Source organism: Pogona vitticeps, chromosome 3, assembly GCF_051106095.1.
Source record: "Pogona vitticeps strain Pit_001003342236 chromosome 3, PviZW2.1, whole genome shotgun sequence".
NCBI classification, from domain to species: Eukaryota; Metazoa; Chordata; class Lepidosauria; order Squamata; family Agamidae; genus Pogona; species Pogona vitticeps.
Window position 1 is genome coordinate 90,282,605 of NC_135785.1, and position 20,939 is coordinate 90,303,543.

The following is a 20,939-nucleotide window of genomic DNA, read 5'->3' on the forward strand; positions in this document are numbered from 1 at the left end:
TTCAATAAGCAATGCAAGGATTACTACCTTTATTTTCCCTTGTTTCTGAGTTTTCCAAATGTTATTGACTGCTCTTGGAGACAATGTGTTACCTAATTCTGAATAAGTGATTCTCATAAAGTTATTGAGAAAAACATATAAAAGGGATTTGAAGAGCATGTCTGGATCAGATCACAGGCCAAACTAGTCCAAATTGCTGCTTGGTACAGTAGCCAGCTACTGCTGGGCCTGGCATGTTCTGGTCCATGGGGTCACGAAGAGATTTAATGACTAAACAACAACAACAGTGGCCAACCAGTTGCTTAAACTCTGACTATTGCAGCAGAAGTCACTGATGCCGTTTCATTCAAAACAACTGACAAAATATATACAGGTAATATATTTTCTGTGGGAAATTCTGTTTCTTTCAGTAAACCACAGTTATTAGAAGAGAATACACAATGGATATTCTACGACCAACACTTATAAAAATTGGAGGACGTATTTACCGGAAGAACCATGTTCGAGAGCAGGCTCACCAGCATGAAGAGGAGGAAGATTTCTGTGCAGGTATGATAATAATGCACAGAGTTCCATTTACTAGGACTCTGGTGTCTCTTTGTTATGTCAGATCTACATGAGGACTCAAAAAGAATTTATCAATATGGATGACATGATTCTCAAGATACTTTCCAGCATCAAGATTCATCCTGCCTCCTGCCTATGTGAACTCAACATAGTAAAAATACAAATGCTAAGTCCACTGTCTGGTGCCCTGCCTATTCATTGGACTACATTTCTTATCACCACACAGACCATGTAGGCTGGGAATTATGCATCCTGTACATACCTGTAGGTCATTGAGTTATGAAAGCTCTTTTAGATGGCTCTCTGTGAAAAAGAGCTGCCTTGGGCCCCTTTTAAAGAGAATGGTGGGATAAAAATATTTTAAATAAATAAATAAAACTTTCAATCATGTGAAGATCTGTATAAGTGAGAGATAGTCCATGGACTTTGATTGGTTTCACAGCTCCTGATATCCAGTTAGCCATATTGGATTACATGTTTGCTGTGACTCTGGGTAGCTCCTGCCATTTAGTATAGACTAGAAATATAAATCTTACAGTTTCTCAGTCTTGACAAGAAGCTGAGAAGAGGGAATTTCTGTTGCAGTGAGTTTTATCTATTTAGTCTCTAAGCATGTGAATTCGTGTTTTGTTTTTGGACTTCCAATCTTAGAATTAACCATTCTGGAAATTTTATCTGCTAGACAGAAACCTAAATTGTCCTCAGCCTTTCTGCAATTGAGCATATTTTACATTTTGGCAGCTGGCACTCCCAGCGAATTCTTGGATTTGGAATTCAGACAAACAAATAAAAAATGAATTGACAGACCTAGCAGCTTCTGGAAGCATGCTTTTTCTTCCCTGAGAAGCATTGTGGTAATCTTTTTCTGGAAGAAACACCATCTCTTCAGAGTTTTTACAGTTGTTCCTGTGCAGAATGGTACTTTTTGTGTGCAGGAGTCCCTGGAAAAGTGATTGAGCTGTGAAGGATTTGAAGTTTCTTGTGCAAAAAGCAGGTGGAGGAGGAAAAGAGGCAAATGAGAACAGGTGTCTCATTTTTTCAGGAAGCCAAGAGACTTTGCTAGTGCAGAGAGAATTCCTGGTGAAAGTCTCAGCATAGCCAGACTTAGAAAACCACCAAGAGCAAGACATGTTTCATGTACTGTCCACATCCATAGGGTAAACAGTACTGGATCTGGTATTCACTGCTTTTTATGGTTTCTTAAGCAGAAAATTTGTATGATTGGGGTCAAATAGATCTCCACATGGCTATTTTGTAACTTACGTTCAAGAGACAATAAAAAGTAAGGAAAGTACTGCTCAGAGCTGCTTTCTGATGAATTCTGCAAAATAGTATTGTGTTGATTTTAAAATGGGTAGAAATAAAAAAACTGTTGCACATAGAGCTTATGTTCTTTATTCAGCTTTGAGACCACATGGTAGTTGGACTGTATTGATAAGCCACTTTTCTATTTGATCCATATTTTTTAGTTCCAGATGATGGTGCAGATGAGCCATGTGATGCCTTTGTGGTAGAACAGACAGATAGAGGTTACCAATGTACTGTGGACATTCCCAGCCCACTTTACAAGTGAGTCTATTGGTGTGTGTTCAAAATTGCTTTACATATAAATGGAGTTATTTTGTTTTGCTTTGTTTTTTGTAATACATGATTTATTTTATTTTTTATTTATTTATTTGATTTTTACCCCATCCCTCTAGACCATGTCTACTCGGGGCGGCTTACAAAATAAAACAGAATAGTATAAAAATATATAAAATCATAAAATTACAATTACAATTTCAATTTAAAACAATTAATTTAAAGAGAGGATTACCAAGATGGAATAGCAAAGAAAAGAAAAAAGGAGAAAGACTTAATTGACTGGAGGGAAGGCCTGCTTGAATAACCAAGTTTTTAACTGGCTTTTAAAAACACCCAGCGAGGGTGCCAGCCGGATTTCTGTTGGAAGGGTGCTCCACAGCCGAGGAGCCACCGCCGAGAAGGCCCGGTTTCTTGTTTTTTCCTTCTGGGCCTCTCTCGGCGTCAGACCCCTCAGCTGCCCCTGCTGGCTATGTCGGGTGATTCGGGTAGATCTGGGTGGGAGAAGACGGTCTGCCAGATATTGAGGTCCCAAACCGTTTAGGGCTTTATAAGTGATCATTAGCACTTTGAAGTCAATGCGGAAACGGATGGGCAACCAGTGCAAAGCAGCCAGAGTGGGGGAGATATGCTGGTGTTTTCTCACCCCACTAAGGAGCCTGGCTGCCGCATTCTGGACCATCTGAAGTTTCCGCGTCAGCCTCAAAGGCAACCCCACGTAGAGTGCGTTACAATGGTCTAATCTCGAGATTACGAGCGCATGTACTAGAGTAGTGAGGGCCCCCCAATCAAGATATGGCTGCAGCTGGGCAATCCGCCATAGATGAAAATAGGCGGAGCGGACCACGGACACCACCTGGGTTTCCATGGTAAGCGCCGGGTCCAGATGTATTCCCAAGCTGCGGACCTCACTCTGTGCAGCAAGGGTCGTCCCTCCAAAGGAGAGGGAGTCACCTATGCCGCTGACGGAAGGGCCGCCCACCCTCAAGACCTCTGTCTTGTCCAGGTTCAGCCTCAATCCATTTGACTGCATCCATTCCAGTACAGTCTCCAAGCAGTGCTGAAGGGACTGGACGGCATCCACTGAAGTTGGTGTAAAGGAGATGTAGAGCTGTGTGTCATCAGCGTACTGATGACACGATGCCCCACACCCCCTGATGACCCCACCCAGCGGCCTCATATAGATATTAAACAGCATTGGGGAGATGATCGACCCCTGTGGAACCCTACAATTGAGATTCCATGGGGCCGAGACCCTCTCCCCAAGTTGTACTCTCTGGGGGTGGTCCTCCAGGAAGGAGCGGAGCCAGGCAAGTGCCAGGCCACCGACTCTCAACTCGGAGAGCCTCCCCAGGAGGATACCGTGGTTGACGGTATCAAAGGCAGCTGAGATGTCGAGGAGGACCAACAAGGACATGTTGCCCCTATCGGCCTCCCTCAACGGGTCATCCAACAGTGCGACCAGTGCCGTCTCTGTACCATAGCGCGGCCTGAAGCTCAACTGAAATGGGTACAGAGCATTGGTTTTGTCCAAGAGTGCCTGAAGCTGATCTGCCACCACCCTCTCAACCACTTTGCTGAGGAAGGAAACATTGGCGACGGGCCTATAATTGCCAATTTCGTCCGCCGCCAAATTTGGTTTCTTCCTAATGGGCCTAATGAGTGTCTCCTTGAGGGCGAGAGGGACCTTGCCCTCCTGGAGAGACCCATTAATTATTGCAGTGGCCCATTCAGTTGTTACCGGCCTGGCTGCTTTGATTAGCCAGGCCGGGCAAGGGTCAAGAGAAGATTAATGATGCATTAATTATATTCAGAAGCCAAGGTGAAGGCTAATAATACAATCCTTTACTTGTCTATTCAGAAGCATGGATTCAGTGGACTTATTTGCAGATAAATACCATAGGATTGCAATAAAAAAGAGAGGTCCACATCACACCTAAGCGTGATACTTCTTGAGGTTTTTTTAATCAATTTAAAAAAGTTAAAAGAAAATTTAAAGTAAAAGTTAAAAGAAAAATTTAGTATACCTGGAAAGATAAATCCCAGATCAATACAAAGTGAACTGAGCTATTGAAGACAGCTATTTGCCTTTCTCTTACACCTCCTTGGAATCTTCTCTTTATTCAACCTACTGTTGCTTATCTCTCTAGTTCTGGCTTCCATTTCTTATCACAGCTCTGATTTATATTTATATTCCTGCATGGAGATACATACCAACCTTAGGGAATGGTTTTCCCATTCTTATTTATTTATTGTTTAAAATAATTTATTTTGAAAATATGCTATACAAAAGCAACAATAAAAATTACAGTCCTCCAAAATAACATACACAAGAGCATCAGATGGTATTGCTTAATTAAATTAACATGTCTTTTCATAAGTCAACATGAAAGGCTGCAGGATTGCTGAAAGAAATAGTATAACTTATTACAATACTGAATAAAAGAGAGCCAAGTTTTACAAAATGGGTCTGTGCTGGAATTCTGGGACATTAGCTGGCAATGTGCAGTGAGTTTTTCCATCAATGCTATTTTTCATACTCTAGATTCCCAAGCATTTATTCAAATCTCTACAGCCACTTCCCAACATTGGGCAATCATTTGCTTAGCTGCTACCCATAGAAAAGTGATTAACTCTTTGTGATATAATAATGCATTGGAGTCCAAAAATAAATCCATTAATTCCAGTGCTGGAGTCATGACAGTCTTTTGTGATTTTATCTTTCTAATTAAAACAACAACTTTACCCAAAATTAAATATTCTAGGGCAGTGCCACCAGGAATGTAAATATGTACCAATTACTTTGGAGCCTCTTCAGCAATTTGGATCCAGATGTTTCTTTATTTAATTCAATTTGAATGGAGTGTAATACCATCAGTATGCCACTTTGCGGCAATGCTCTCTTACAGATGCTGAAATTGATTTAAAAGTTTTTTTTAATTACACCACAACCTTTTCCAGTCTTTGTCTCTAATAGAAAATTCTAAGTCTTTTTTCCAAAACTTCTTTGAGCACTGTCACATTACCTTGTAATATATTAAGAAATACAGTATAGGATAAATCTTATCATTCAGCCCTTTATGGGCATCATAAGCCAATAATGTTATGTTTTCCATTGGTGTTAGAGGTTTTCCAACTACTTCTGTAATTTATTATTTATTTATTTATTTATTTATTTATTTATTTATTTATTTATTTATTGCATTTATATGCTGCCCATCTAGACATGGTCTACTCTGGGCGGCTCACAACATACAAATAGCAAACAATTTAAAATATACACAATTTACATAGATAAAACAGAAAAATATATAATCAAAGAACTTACAGTTTTTAATATGAAAATACAGTGGCGGTGGTGGATTACTTGGGTCCCTCTTCCCTCCTTTGGCACTCCTGATAAGACCAGATAGGCGGGATATAAATAAAATAAAATAAAATAATAAAAAATATGTAAAATATATGATGTGGCCCTCATACTGAAAAGTTTGGAGACCCCTGCTATAGACCCTAAGAAACTGCACAGCGGTGTTTGTTTTAGAGATTGCTTGCAGCATTCCAAAACAAGTGCAATGTTTCACTTTTTGATATTTGATATTAATAATAGTATCTAATTTAAAATATGTCTGATCCTTTCCTATTTCATGTTAATACAGGTATATAATAGGGAAAAAAGGTGAAACAAAGAAGAAACTAGAAACAGAAACCCGAACCTCTATCAGTATTCCTAAGCCTGGTGTAGAAGGCGAAATTGGTGAGTTCTAGGATTATTAAAAGGTATCCCAATATAACTTTTCATATGTGTGTCTGAGATAATGTAAAAGTGGCAGATGATAAAGGCATCTTACCACAACTTGAAAGAAGTATTCTCCTTCCTTTATTTAGTGAATCATCAAGAATGAAACAAGTTCCTTCTGTAAGGAAGGTACCTTTATTGCAGAATGTCAGAGTAATTACTGGGCGGACCCTGTTACTATCCTGTGAGCTTGGATTCATGGATCCTGTGAGCTGAACTCTGTTTATTGGATATTTCTGTTTTAGAAGCAGGGGAATTTTTGCTCTTCCACCTTGTAGCTTTATGTACACCCCAACAAATATGCTCTGAAGGATGGCAAGGGGATAAAAGAAAGGGGAAAGTGAGCCTCCAATACACATTGGAAAGTGACATAAAAGACTGAAAGAGAAATGAATGAAAATTGTCTTCCCCTGCTTATGCTAGTGAGATACTGTATTTCCCCAAAAATAAAACAGGGTCTTATATTAATTTTTGTTTATTTTACAGTCATGTCATCTTCTGGTTGCTGCATAATGCTCCACAATGGTGGAAGGCGGGGTTTCACTTAACTAGGGCTTATTTTGGGGGTAGGGCTTATATTATGAGCATCCTGAAAAATCATACTAGGGCTTATTTTCAGGTTAGGTCTTATTTTCAGGGAAACAGGATACTTCATTGGATCAAAGATCCTTCCATGAATGGTAGGTGTCCTTTTGTTTGAGAAAGAAAAGGTTTAATTCCAACCCCAATAAAAATATCTCATTGTTGGTACATCCACCACACAAAATGCTTTAATAAATGCTATTCTCCCCCCTTGCAGCTTCTTCTTCTTCTTTTTAAAATCTTGTCTACCAATTTGTTTGACTGAGGAAACATTTTCTGCCCAGTACCCAAATTCCAATATTGGAATGGTCTTAGGGGCTTTAGATTGGGATGTATAGCACAAGGCAGGTCTATGTAACAACTTCCTGGGCTGGAAACCACTGCTTAATCCCATCCAGCAGCTTCCCAGAATTTAAATCACCCTTTATCTGTGATCATTAATTGGCAAATAAAAGCAAAAGGTGGAAGAAACCAGTCGAGGGAACATAAATGGACTGCAGGCTGGAGGTTCTCCATCCTTGACTCCTAAATCTTTTCTATTTTATGAAATACAGTGGTGCCCCGCATATTGACGATAATCAGTTCCAAAAAAATCGTCGCTATACGGATTCGTTGCTGTGCGGGGCAAAAAAGCCCATAGGAACGCATTGAAGCCCCTTCAATGCGTTCCTATGGGCAAAAAATTCACCTTAAGGTGAAAATCCTCCATGTGGCCGCCATTTTCAGGAAAGGGTGCAAAACACTGCTGGCGGCCATTTTTTTCGGTGGCCATTTTGGAACCGCCGATCAGATGTTTTTAAAACATTATGCGATAATTGGTAAGCGAAACGCTTACCGATCATTGCAAAGCGATTTTTACCCATTGAAAACATTGTTATGCGATCGCTTTTGCGATCGCAAAAACCTCATCGCTATGCGGATTCGTCGTTAAATGAACCGCTCATTATGCGGGCCACTACTCTATTGCATTTAGCATTGTGGGCCCTTATATCTGTTCTTTCATCCTATTTTCCATTTCTCTTACCTAACTTGGTATGCATGCCCCTTCTACATATGTGTTCTGATGTTTCCAGGGGAGAGGTTCTCTTTGATACTGCTTACCTATTGTTTGGGGTCAGAGGTGGGAACTGCGCAGCCCAGGCACTGTGTGCTCCATCCCAGGCCATTTTGCAAGCATTCTGCTGTATGCCTCTGAAAAACCTCTGTTGTGTTTGCCTTGTAAAAGGCATGTTTTCTGTTAACTTGTCCAAGAAATTTAAAGGAACCGGTAGAAGCATGGTGTTTGCATGTCATATTAAACCTATTGTGCACAAACCTTTTTTTGCCTCAGAATTGCATATGATGCTGGCTTGGGTGTCGCATGTGCCATGTGCATGTACACATAGACGTCCCAGTTGATCCAATCTTTCTCCCAGAGACCATAATTCAGTTAATTTTTCCTGGCTGGAACAGTTGCAGGAGCAAAAGAAGAACTTTTTCTCTGCATCATGCTCCAGTGCTCCTGTGACAGGTCGCCTGCAGCAACAGGGAAAGAACAATTTGTGTGAAATCAGCAAAGGAGAATTTGGCAGTGACGGAGAGGGGATCAATACACCCTTTTGGGGTGGCGTTTAAGTCCTTAAAAAGCCACAGCTTGTACACACACACCCCCAAAACCCCAATCCAGAGTTGTGTGCAGAATTAACAGCAGCAAATCACAAGCTCACAACCTCAACCTCCCTTTTCTTACAATAATGTAGCTGGAGGTAGAGTCAGAAAAAAACTATATTTACTGTAGTAAATATAGTTTATAGTAATATAAAACGTTAACCATGATTTGCTCAAGTACACAGCTTCAAACCATGATTAGTGGCTGTTATCTTATGGAGCTTCTGTTGAAGCTCACAACTTCAGTTCCCCTGTCCTCCTTCAGTGGGGTTAGGAGGAGGGAGCATTCACAAAATTTGCTTCTACTGAGTTTTACATTAACTCTGGGTAGATTCAAACCAGCAATTTCAAGTTACAGTTGGGGCAGTATGCTGTTGATCAGAGTGTCATTCTCGTGGATTACTACAAGATAATGTAACTTGCACAAGCATTGCCATTGCACAAACGGGGAGAGTCTTCTGTGTAACAGGAACACTTGGCACAATCCTGGGTTATTTCAGCTGAACCTCAGTACGATGTTGGCCACTACAACTTCTTTGTTTGTTTGTTTATTACTTAATTTTTTATACCGCTCCCTATTAATGCTGAGGCACTACTCTGGGTGGTTTACAATGCTAAACAAAACAAACTCAAGATAACGCTAAAACAATTTAAGACCAGTATAACAGCTAATCAGTAAAAACAAATAGTGCTAAAACAATAGAACGAAAGAGTAGCAGGCAAAGAGTAGTGAACTAGGGTCGGTGTGGAAAGCTTCTCTGAAAAGCCACATTTTCAGTTGCTTCCTGGATGTTCACTCTAAGGGGGCCAGGCAAAGCTCATCAGGAAGCTGATTCCAGAAGTTTGGAGCCACCATAAAGAAGGTCCTACCTCTAGCAGTTGACTTACGGGCATCTCTCAGGGTGGCAACCTCAAGGAGACTCATCTGTGATGATCTAGTGGGTCAGGCAGATGACATTAAGGAAAGATGCTCTGAGAAGTAATGTGGGCCCAAATCATGGAGAGCTTGAGTGTCAAAACTTTGAAACTGATCTGGGATGTAATGGGTAACCAATGGAGACAAGCCAGGATTGGGGTGGTGTGGACAGATTTTCTCATGCCAACTTTCAGTCTCGCTACCACATTCTGAACCCTCTGTAGTGTCTGGATCAGTCTGAAGGGAAGTTCCACATAGAGAGCATTGCAGTAGTCAATCTGGGAGATGACCAGCACCTGCACCAAAATCCTGAGGGAGCTCTTGTCTAGGTAGGGGTGGAGTTGGGTGATTAGCTTAAGCTGGTTAAAGGCTGATTTGGACATGGCTCTGATTTGGGATTCCCAAGAAAGAGCTGGGTCCAGAAGAACACCCAAATTATAAATTTGGTCTCTAAACGGGAAGGCAATCCCATCCAATTTAGGGACAATCCCCCCACCCAATTTTGGAGGGTCCCCACCAGGAGCAAAATCTCTGTATTGTCCAGCTTCAGTTTGAGCATGTTGACCCTGGTCCATTCCATTACTGAAGCCAGGCATCACTCACGTGCCTAAATGGCACCCACTGCGGAGGTGATAATGATGACATGCAACTCTAGAGTTACATGACCTTACTCCCAAACTCCTGATGACCCTCCATCCCCAGTGGGTTCACATAGATGTTAAATAGTATTGGGGACAGTTCTGACCTCTGAGGAACTTTACGCCTTAGGGTCCAAGGGGCCAACACCACATCTGCCAGCTGAACTTTCTGGACACAGTTCTTGAAGAAGGATTGGAGCCAGCTCAGTCCTAAACCTGCAATCCCAATCTCCGAGTGCCTGTCCAGAAGGATACCTGGGTCGACAGTACCAAAAACCACTGAGAGATCCAGGAGTACCGTCAGGGTACATCTGCCCCCATCAGCCACCCTTAAAAGGTCATCCTGCAGCATGCCTAGTATCATCTCAGTACCTTGCTCTGGCCTGAATCCAGATTGGAATGGATCAAGGCAGTCCTTTCCTCCAGGTATATCTGAAGCTGATTTGCCATCACCCTCTCAATCACCTTGCCCAAGAATGTCATACCGTATTAGCGATCAGACGAAAGTTGTTCAAACTGTCTGTTGCCAACTGGGGGCACTTAATGATGGGTTGGATAATGGTTTCTTTTTTATTCTTTTCAATGGGGATAGGGTTATGGGGAAGGGAATTTAGGGTTGCGGGGGTAGGTACAGATAAAGAAAGGGTAAAAATCCAGAGAGTGAGATAGTACATTTGCATCAACTTGTACACTTATACTACAAACAAAAATACAGTGAAAAGAAACCAGTAACTTTTCCCAGTATTACTATAGTTACTAATCTATCTATTCCCTATTTGGACTTTCACATTCTTCTTTAATCTATGCTTTCCACGCTATCTTTCAAGTCTAATTATGGAATTATTACTTCTGTTTCCTCCAACTCCGTGACTTCTCGTCTTTCCTGTCACTTCTTCTAAGTCCAGGATATCTCTTTTCTTCTATTATCCATTTAATAAGTTAACTGTAGAGATTACATACATTAGCAAATATTTCATTTCTCTAACTAACATCTCAAGGATAATAGTTTCTTTAATGCATGAAGGCAGGATTCCTTTCTTCAGTGATGAATTCACGATGTCCATGACTCTCTCAATCATGGCTCCCTTTGTGGCTTTTATCAGCTATGATGGGCAGGAGTCAAGCAAGGACATGGTAGGCCTACAGCTCACCAGCACCCTGAAGACTTCCTCCACTGATACAGGGTCAAACCGATCCAAGCAGATAGACGGACAGCCTGTTAATTTGCTAGTGAAGTCAAGGTTGGCACAAATGGCCTCAACTTTTGATCTGAAGGAGGCTGTCAACTGATCATTAGTAAAATCAAAGTGAGGCCATGGCTGGTCAGGTTGTGAACCATCTGGAACAATTCTGCTTATTGGTTTGTAGCCTCCCCTATACTCCTGATGTTAAATGCCCTTTTTGCAATTTTTAAAGCATTGGCATACCTTCTGGTCATGATCTTAACTGCAGCCGTATTTTGAGCCGACTAGTCCCTCCTCCACCTGTTCTCTAGCTGTCTCCTTGCTAACTTCATAGCTTGCAGCCCCTTGGTATACCAGGGGCAGAATAAGTTCTCAAGCAGAGAGGGTGATCATGTCAGCTGCCCAGATTATCTCCAGATACCATCTATCAACCTGGGCTTCAACAGGATCATTTACCAGACTATCCAGACTAATCATAAATTAACCAGAATTCTGGGTCTAGTGACACAGTAATTGGTGGTTAACCAGCTTAGCAACATGGTAGAAACTGAGGATACATATAGCTAGTTTTAGTTAATTTAAATCACGGTTTCATGTGACATGATAATGTACCCAATCTAAATTTATCCTGGCTATAAAAAGGAACAATTTTTCTAATCTGCTTGTGATACTATCAAAAAGCATTTGGTCAAGGATCTTGAAGATATAAATTTAGGGCTATCATTATTACCTACTTTCCTTTATTCAAGAAGAAAGAATTTTGGTTTTCTCAGATATGCTTTGCAGAATTATGCAGAGTCAGTTATTATAGCTAGCATGATGATAACATTAACAATTAAACAGGTATGATTAGATACTTGCTATCTATTCATTTTACTGTAATTATGATATATTGGTATAAAACACCATAATTTTACATAAATAAAAGTTTATGTGTGTAACAAAAATAGGCAGTGCACCCATAACATAAACTTTGATACCCTGAATGGATCAGAGAAAACAGAATTTATTATTATATGTATTTTGACAGGGATAGTGGGGGGAAATAATATTTTATATGTAAATGAATTAATAAATTCAACAATAATCAAGTTTGGTATGATTGAAATTTCTGAGCTTGTCAAATTGGTCAACAAATACAAAGCTCTATTGGGGAATTAACATTTGCATGAACTACAGGGAAGTTCTAATTATTAGATTGTAATAATATATTCATATTTAGGGGAAACCACCTATTTATTAAGAAGTAGGATTCATGTTGGAAAAGATTACTTCTTTCCATTAGTGCCAACTGTTCTTACAAGTGTTATAGTTAAACTCAAGAAACTGATAATGTTGCCCTAGTTTTACTTGAGGCTTTAAAAAATAGATTGCTAGCAAAGTCAGAGTTCAGAAATCACATGGGGAGAAAGGAGGGCAGCTGCAAAGACTTTACTTGCATGTCACAATAAGCCATAGCATGATTTGTTCAAAGTCCAGATTTTTGGGATACATGAAATCACCTCTGCTCACATACCAAGTTTTGTTCATCAGCCAGAAATTAGAAACTGGACTGATGATGTGCTATTGCCTTACAAACTAGCTTGTTTAAACCATATTTTTTTCATGAAATCTGAACTTGCAGCTATGACTGATACCTAACCTGTTTCTCCAGTTGCCCACTCTAAAACAGGAGCTGACAAAAGCAGAACTTGGAAATTGCATTTACGTTTTTAAAAAACAGATTTTAACATTTAAGAAGAAAAGATTACTTTTCCAGAACATCAGTCCATTACTGTTCAACTGTATATGTTTGGGGCATCTTTGTACTGATTCTTTTTAAAAGCAACCTCCCAATCTCTCGACAAAGGAGATGGGAGAGAAATAAACTAGAAATTGGTAATGTGACTAATCTTTTAGTTATCAGCCAGGCAATCCACAGCTTAAAGAGTAAATCATGGTTAATACAAATGATGGACTTTTGTGTATGCACACACAGCAATAGTGACTTTTAAGAAACTTCATAAAAACATTTGGATCTAGACTAAACCAGACTTTAGCCTTATGTACCCAATCAAGATACAACATTGATCTTTATCATTTGTAGAGATGACTGCCACCTTTTTATTAAATTTGGTTATCCGTACTGCAGAAAAACCTGCTGTGAATGTTTAGCTTTCATAGTACATATATCATGTTGTCACAAACCTATTATGTACTTTACTTCCAGTGATCACAGGACAACACCGAAATGGTGTCATTTCTGCTCGAACACGAATTGATGTTCTAGTTGAGAGCTTTCGCAAGAAACAGCCCTTCACACACTTTCTGTCATTTGCACTAAATGAACGTGCAGTCCAGGAAAATTTTCTACAATTCAAGGAGGAAGTGTTGGATCAGTGTTCAAATGTAAGTTGCATTGTTAATATTCACAGATAATTTCAGTTTTTTACAAATTAGATACCGTTCCAGAATGCAATGTAAACATTGCTAGATCAAGGCATATTTAAGCATATACAGTGGTGCCTCGCAAGATGAATGCCTCGTGGGATGGAAAACCACAAGACAAATGTTTTTTTTTTAATCACTATGGTGCCTCACAAGACAGTTTCTTCTATGGCTGTGCTTCACAAGATGGTTTCCCCCCTGAGACCGATGCCTCGCAAGATGAAAAAAAATCATTCGTCTAGCGAGGTTCCCATAGGAATGAATTGCAATGCATTCCTATGGGAAACCATTTTTCGCAAGACAGCGCTATTCGCGGAATGAATTACATTCGTCTTGCGATGCACCACTGTAGTTAGTAGCACCACTATTGCCTGAGATGATGGACTTAACATCAATAATGTTTTAGGGTAATGACTATGAAGAGAAGATTTAAAGGTTAGATAAACAAATGTTATTTAGTTGTAGACTATAAATTATTTATTGAAGACTTATGGTTTTCATTCATTTAAGATTTGGGCACATTGACACCGGAATCAAGGTTTTTTTTAAAAAATTGATCCATTTGAAATGTGATATTAGAGGATAAATGTATAGATAGCACAGCCTGCCGAAAAGATCAACTGGGTGCCAGATCAAAGCAAGCCTTAACTCTCATTTGAACCTAAAGGGACTACATTGAGGCTATCGTACTTTGGACATAGTGGCCAAAATCCTGTATAGTGAGTCAGAGTAGGCCCATTTGAATCAATGGAACTTACAGAAGAGTTGACTCATTAAATCCTCATTGACTAAATGGGCCTACACTAATGCAATTTTTATACTAAGCAACGGGGTTTTGGTCATTGTGAGAAGACAAGACTCATTGGAAACAATAGTAATGGTCAAGAAGCCAAAGGTGTGGGAAAGGATGAAGTCTTAATACCAGATGGATTAATTCAAGAAAAGAAGCCATGGCTTTTAGTTTTTAAGACACAAGCAAGGCTGTTAATGGCAGGATTTTTTCAAGATCGCTCATTAATAGGGTTAGGTATATTGGAAGCAACTTAATGACACATAACAAAAGTAGCAAAGCAACTATTTTTTTCCTTGCATCTAGCTTTTCAATCAACACTGCAGACCTAAGGGGCTATTAAAATATATGGATTCTATACTCATAAATGTACAGTATCTGATTCTGATGTGGAGTAATGTGTGAGGAAATTTGAGAAATAAAATGCATTCAAGCTTCTTTCCCTGCCTTGCAAAGAGGTCAGAAATTCATGAGCCACTTTGAGAAATTATGTCTAGAAGTTGATCAAAATATTTTAATGCCCTAATTATAAATTCATGTTCTACATAAATTGGATTCTTGAAATGTAATTAGGTAAATCAGTGTTTGATGTTTATTGTATTTTATTTTAAATCTCTGCAATGGAATTCACTCAAGATCCTAATTATTTACATTTCTTATGAAAAATTCTGCTAAACACAATCTATAGTACGAAAGAGTTAAAAGCCACTTCCTAAGACTGATGTTCTAGTTTGCAAATGCTAAAGTATTAAATGACACGGTGTGAATGGCTTTAGAAAATGATTTCTTTGTACAGAGTTGCAAAATATGCAATCCACTAATTTAAGAAGTTTTTATTGGATTCCTTGAATTCCGACAGCAAATCTAATTACCTGTTTTGTCACTTTATTTATTTACAATATTGATACTTCCAAAATCCAGAATGAAGTTGCTGCAAGAATCTCTTTTCATGTAAGAGAGACGTGAGACAATAAAAGACCCAATTTTCCTTTTATTTCTTCTTCTTCTTCTGTGATCTAGAAGAAGAAACATACAGTTTCTGGTTAGGTAAAGAAACCTGCTGCTTCCACATATGTTTTTTAGTAATTTCATGGTCAATAATGCCACTCTGAAACCACTTTATCTCACAGCAGGATCTGCAAGAAAGTGCATGAGTAGTTTTTTTTTTTAAAGGGTATTTGGAAACCTGTGCTTTTCAGCACAATAAGAAAGTATAGTGAGCTGTGCAAAGCAGCAGGGGAGTTTTTAGGATGGTTTGAAAAACTTGAATACATGCCAGTTACAAAAGCTGTGTGTGGTTTTTTTCTGCTGCTGTTTTCAGCTTCAAAATAGAGCAGTCAGTTAATGATATCTCTATTCAAATGTGGTTGATTAACAGCCAGAGTGTATACAGTATATGTGTGTATTAAAAAGGAATAATATCAGGTGTGGAGATTAGCATTTCTGCTGGTTGTCGAGCAAATGGTAAGGTATCTTTTCCTTTCACTAGAATAGTTACTATGGCAACCATCCGTCCATCCTTTGTACTGCAATAGTCTTGTGTCAGTATATACTGCAGATAAGTCTCCCTGTATTTTTGTTTTGTTTTGCTTCATGAGAAAACCGAAGGTTATATTAAAATGTGAAAATCAATATATACTATCCATCCAGTCTTTTACAGTGGTAAGCAGCTTGCCTATGACGATGAAATATTAAAATATGAATACATTTGTTTTATTTTTATACATACTCTGTCATTCTTGCCCAGAAAAAAAACTAATTTGCCAGTTGCCTTAACAACATCCACGTAGCAGCAACTACAGTCAAAGTTCTTCAAAATAATTCCAGAAGAAAATTATAATACTCTGGGAAATAATAATGTGGAATCTAAATCAGATAAGGTCAGCTGACATTACACCAAATGCTTGCCAGAAATATTTTTATGTAACTTCATGTTTGAAAGAAGCTATCTTTGGGCTCTGCAAGATCTCCTTGAGAACTGAGTTATACCATCAAGGTGGCCTAAAAGAGAATGACTGTGCCCTTCTTGACTTCATGGGGAATGGGAACTGTCAGTTGCTGCTAGTCCTGATGAACTCTGTGCTATCTTGAGTATTGGGCACAGCATGCCTCTCTAGAAGAGAGCCATTCACCCCTGTTCGCTTGTGAGCTTCTCACAGGCATCTGGTTGGCCATTGTGGGAAACAGAATGCCAGACTAAATACTGTGGACTGAACCACAGGTGTCTACTTACTTTATTTCTTAGGAACTTGGCTCTTGGATTAGGGCAGGGGTCTGTAATAGGCAGCCCGTGGGTTGCATGTGCCCCCCTCAGAGTCTCAAATGCAACTCCTATTGTCCAGGAACAGCCTTCTGCTGCCCAATTATTAATTTTTTTGGAGATGAAGCATTTACTTTAAGGAGTCCCCTTATGCCCTATAAGGAGTGTGGTACTAATTTTACCATGTTCTGAGGCATCGGCATCACCCTTGTTCCCTACACCCTTCAAGTTATTTTTTTAAAGAATGGCCACCACCAGAGGATGCAGTGGGGGATTTTCAAGTAACAGTGTGGCATAGTGATAAAGTGAGGGACCAGGACTCTGGGCAACAGGGCTTGAATGCCTGCTAGGCCATAGAAACTCACTGAGGGAGTGGAACTGGTAAAGCCACTCCTTAAATATCTTACTTACTTTGAAAGCCCTGTTACGGTTGCTATAAGTCAGTTCTGAATTTGACAGCACACCACAACAATAACCCTTATTTTTGTAAGACATTTTTGGGGAGAAGGGTTGAGTACAGCCTCTGTAGCTCACAGATGGGTGTGTATGGCCCCTGAACCTTGCTGATGATCACCCACCCTGGGTTAGGGGATCTCTAGCAGATCCTAGTCAACACAGAGAAGGGGTGAGCAAAATGAACTCTGAAGCCACATATGATGCTTATGGCTAATTTTTTTTTTTGCACCAACACCCCCCTGTAAAATAGATGAATGAATGAAGAATGAGGGAAAACTTAAAAGATGTAAATTTCTGAACATGTAATCCTCCAGGAACAGGACATTTGCTTTGATGTGCATGGGCTCAAATGCAATCAACCTTGTCCCCAACCCTGGGAGGTAGATTTCTGAAAACTGTTTTCACCCCCAGATCTTTCACACTACTGGAAACTGATGCGGTCCCTGGTGACTCCTGAGGACAGGAAAAAATCACTAACGCTCCCCCCGCCCCTTTGTTGCTCACCCTGGCAGGTTTATACAGGACAGGAATGGGTAATCTGCAGTCCTTCTGTGACTCTGGAAGCTGTCCATTCAGCCGACTGTGGATAATCCTGTTCCTTTAATTCACCCTTATGCCATTGTAACAGATGGCGCAATGAGTCATTGTGTGCACCCTGTTTGAAAGTGAAACTGGGCACTCACAAGCCTACTGGTTGCTTAGAGTATTTTGCAGGAGCCTAAGAAGGAATTAAAAATGTTCCTCCTTCTTGAATAAGGTGAGTTCAGTTCCAGTTGGCAAAGACACCTCCAACCCAAATTGGAACCTGTAGACTGCCAGAAATTGTGGTGCTAATACAAATTCCATGCCGAGCTGCCTCTACTGATTATCATTTGTGGCTGAGGATCATGGAACTTGACACTCGTGATAGTCAGCTGCACATAAGGGAATTTTATGTCCCTTCTTTTTCTCTTTCTCTTCTTTGGGAAGGATAGCACACAGAGAGAAATGGTGGCCGTTGAAGTGTTCTGTCAAATTCTTAGAAACCGCTGCAAGATTTCAAAAAACATTGAGATTCTAGTATCTTTCCTTGCTTTTCTAAACAGTAAAGGAACAAATTAGATCTTGTAATCCTCGATGTACAGTATATGTAAGAAGCATCTTCTCTCTCTTCCTGGGTGAGGCTTAGAATTGGAGTTTGTTGAAAAATTAACAGTAGCTTGGAATCATTTGATTAAAAAAACTTGATACCTTTGCGCTGTGCTGATGGGATGCATTAGAACAGAGGCATGGTTTATGCTCATAACGTTGTATGTAATTGTTATGTATTACTAGAAACTCTAAATTGAACAAAAATGCATTTCCAAGAAAACAATCTCTAGAGAGAAAATGATAAATCTACAGATATACTATACCTCCTAATACACATAAAATTCAGACATCTGGTATCAGATTCTAAAAGCAGGTCATCTCACAACTAAACTGATGGATTATTTCTTGAATCAAGATATGGATCTAGCTCAATGTAATTGAGTGAATGAACAGCAGTGAACTAAAGACTAATATAATCCCTTCTCCATCTCTCTCTGGTGTGGCTGCAGGGTGATTCAAAGCATCAGCATCCTGGTTTAAAGAAACCACAATTTCTTGTTAAGTCTGGAGTGCCCACTTCAGTTAGTTTAACACAAAGGACAGAGTCCCCATCAGAGAACATAGCCACCTGATATCATTGGATACCCAGCCAAATTATTGGGAGATGGAGTTCTTCTACTCACTACTTTGGCTGGGAACTGGCTTTGCTCATCACCTTGTCTGGGAAAGAAAAGTATTGTCAGCTGATGCTTGCTAGTCACTAATGACAACATATGACGTCACTGCCCCCTCCTTTCTTTTTGTGAGGAAGAGGGAAGAGGCAGGAAGCCAAGATGGGATTCTGTATGTCTCTGACAGGACACAGCAGGCATTCTTTTAATGAAATTCTTAGGATTGGACATATGTAGGTCATATGGAGGATCATGTGTAGACCCTCTGTGGGCTTCTTTTAGTCTCCTCGTGACAGCAGTGCTATAGGATGAAGCACAGGGAAGCATGAGTTCCTGTTGGTCCTTCACAGAGTGCCAGACTATGGTTTATGATTGCATCAGAACCAGGATACAGAGTCAGTTTGGACTTCCTATCCCATATGTGTTGTACTAAACTTGATCATATTCTTGAGAGCTATTTTGACCAGAGCTTCCAAGTCAATGATTTGGGTGACAATTGCCACAATTTTCCAACCCTCATAGAAGTGTATATAGTCACAATATGCCACAATCCTTTTCTTTGTGTGCTGAGATTCCAAATCATGCTAGCTCAATATCCTGAAGGGCAATACCATTTTTTAAAAATGAGAGTGCTGTTGTATCTGTATACAGTGGTGCCCCGCTTGACGACGTTAATCCATTCCAGCAAAATCGCTGTAGAATGAAATCATTGTCAAGCAAAAGTAAAAAGCCAATTGAAATGCATTGAAAACCGCTCAGTGCGTTACCTCATCGTAAAGCGAAGCTCCTCCATAGGGCGGCCATTTTCCGGTGCCTGTAAAGTGAGGAAACACAGTGGGGAGCCATTTTGAAACAGTGGGTGACCATTTTGAAACCCAACGATCAGCTGTTTTGATCATTGTAAAGTGAAAAATCGGTTCCCGAAGCAGGGAACCGATCATTGTCCAGCGGATTTTCCCCATCTAAACACTGTTTTACGATCACAATACCAAAATACTCATTGTGAAGCAATTTTGTCGTCTACTGGGGTAAGCATCTAGCAGGGCACCACTGTAGTTGGGTTAATGGATAATGTTTGTCATTTTGTATTCCATTGTGTCATATACATTCCTGCAACCTAGGAAAAAACTGAAGGCAAAAAGATGGAGTGAGGTGAGGAGTAGGTTAGGACCATCAGTTCAGATGGGTGGGATTTGCTTGGATTTCACCAGTTCAGAAGGCTTACTTTAGATATTTTGGTTGATAAATTTTGTCCATATGAGAGAAACTTGTAATATATGAAACTAAAAATTTAATGTGGCTGCATAGAAACTAATAAGGAAATTTATGGAAACAGATGTACTTCACAAAATAAGTGCTGATGCCCTAAAGTCTTTCTTCCATTGTAATTTAAGTTTTTAATAATGGCTTGGATTCTATTTCTGTTTCCTGTAGCAACTGTTCCAATCTGTTGTAAACCTCCTGATTAAATAATAAACAATACACAGTGAACTAGTTAAAAATGCAGTGCTATTTCATAATCCAATCAATAACAAAAATAAATTGAGGGGATTACTCAAGAAAGTCAGCAGAATTTAGAATCTACTAAATTGACAAAGTTGCTGTGCTCTGTTAGTTCTTTTAAATTTTATTTATTTATTTATTGGATTTTTATCCTGCCCATCTAGACCAAAGGTCTACTCTGGGCAGTTTACAAATTAAAAAACAATAAAACCAAAAAACATCTATACTAATTAGTTACAAACCATGAAACCATCCACTAGGTATTAATGTAGCTGAACAGCTGAACATAAAATTGTTTCCTCTGATCTCATTAATATTCTTATCCCACCACCCATCACATTGGGTGATATCCCACAATTTAGCTTTCACATTGAATACATAAATGTATGAAACTAACATTTGATTTTTGTGATACATCAATTAGTTTAGGGGTGCTTCCATCAGAGTTTTCTCCTCAGTATAAATATGAAGAAATCTTGACAGGAAAATCTTAATAGCCTTATCCCCAGTTATCATTTTCTTTTAAACCTTCATTTTAGTCATCTGTGTCTGGGCCATCAACTCTCTCATATAATCTGCAGTGCATATGATAATGATGGTCATTATATGTGATAATAATGGTCATTTATGGAATAAATAAAATAAACATGAACACTTAACCTGACTTATGTCCAGCAGATGGCAGTATTTGGGAGATAGCTAGATTGTCTATCATACATTTGTTTGTTTGTTTGTTTGTTTGTTTGTTTGTTTATTTATTTATTTATTTATTTATTTATTTATTTATTTATTTATTTATTTTTACCCTGCCTTTCTCCTTTAAAAGAATCCAAGGTGGCGTACATGATTA

The 20,939-nt window shown here is 39.4% G+C and overlaps 1 protein-coding gene across 3 annotated transcripts in view; it reads left to right on the top strand.

Annotated features, from left to right (window-relative positions):
* Nucleotides 1-20,939, top strand: part of ASCC1 (activating signal cointegrator 1 complex subunit 1) — an 84,866-nt gene that overhangs the window by 2,049 nt on the left and 61,878 nt on the right. For all 3 annotated transcript variants that reach the window (XM_020783137.3, XM_020783135.3, XM_020783136.3), the window contains exons 2-5: nucleotides 411-549; nucleotides 2,037-2,136; nucleotides 5,805-5,902; nucleotides 13,121-13,299. In XM_020783137.3, the coding sequence (XP_020638796.3) occupies nucleotides 441-549; nucleotides 2,037-2,136; nucleotides 5,805-5,902; nucleotides 13,121-13,299 (486 nt within the window). In that variant the 5' untranslated portion in view covers nucleotides 411-440. The remainder of the gene's footprint in view (nucleotides 1-410; nucleotides 550-2,036; nucleotides 2,137-5,804; nucleotides 5,903-13,120; nucleotides 13,300-20,939) is intronic.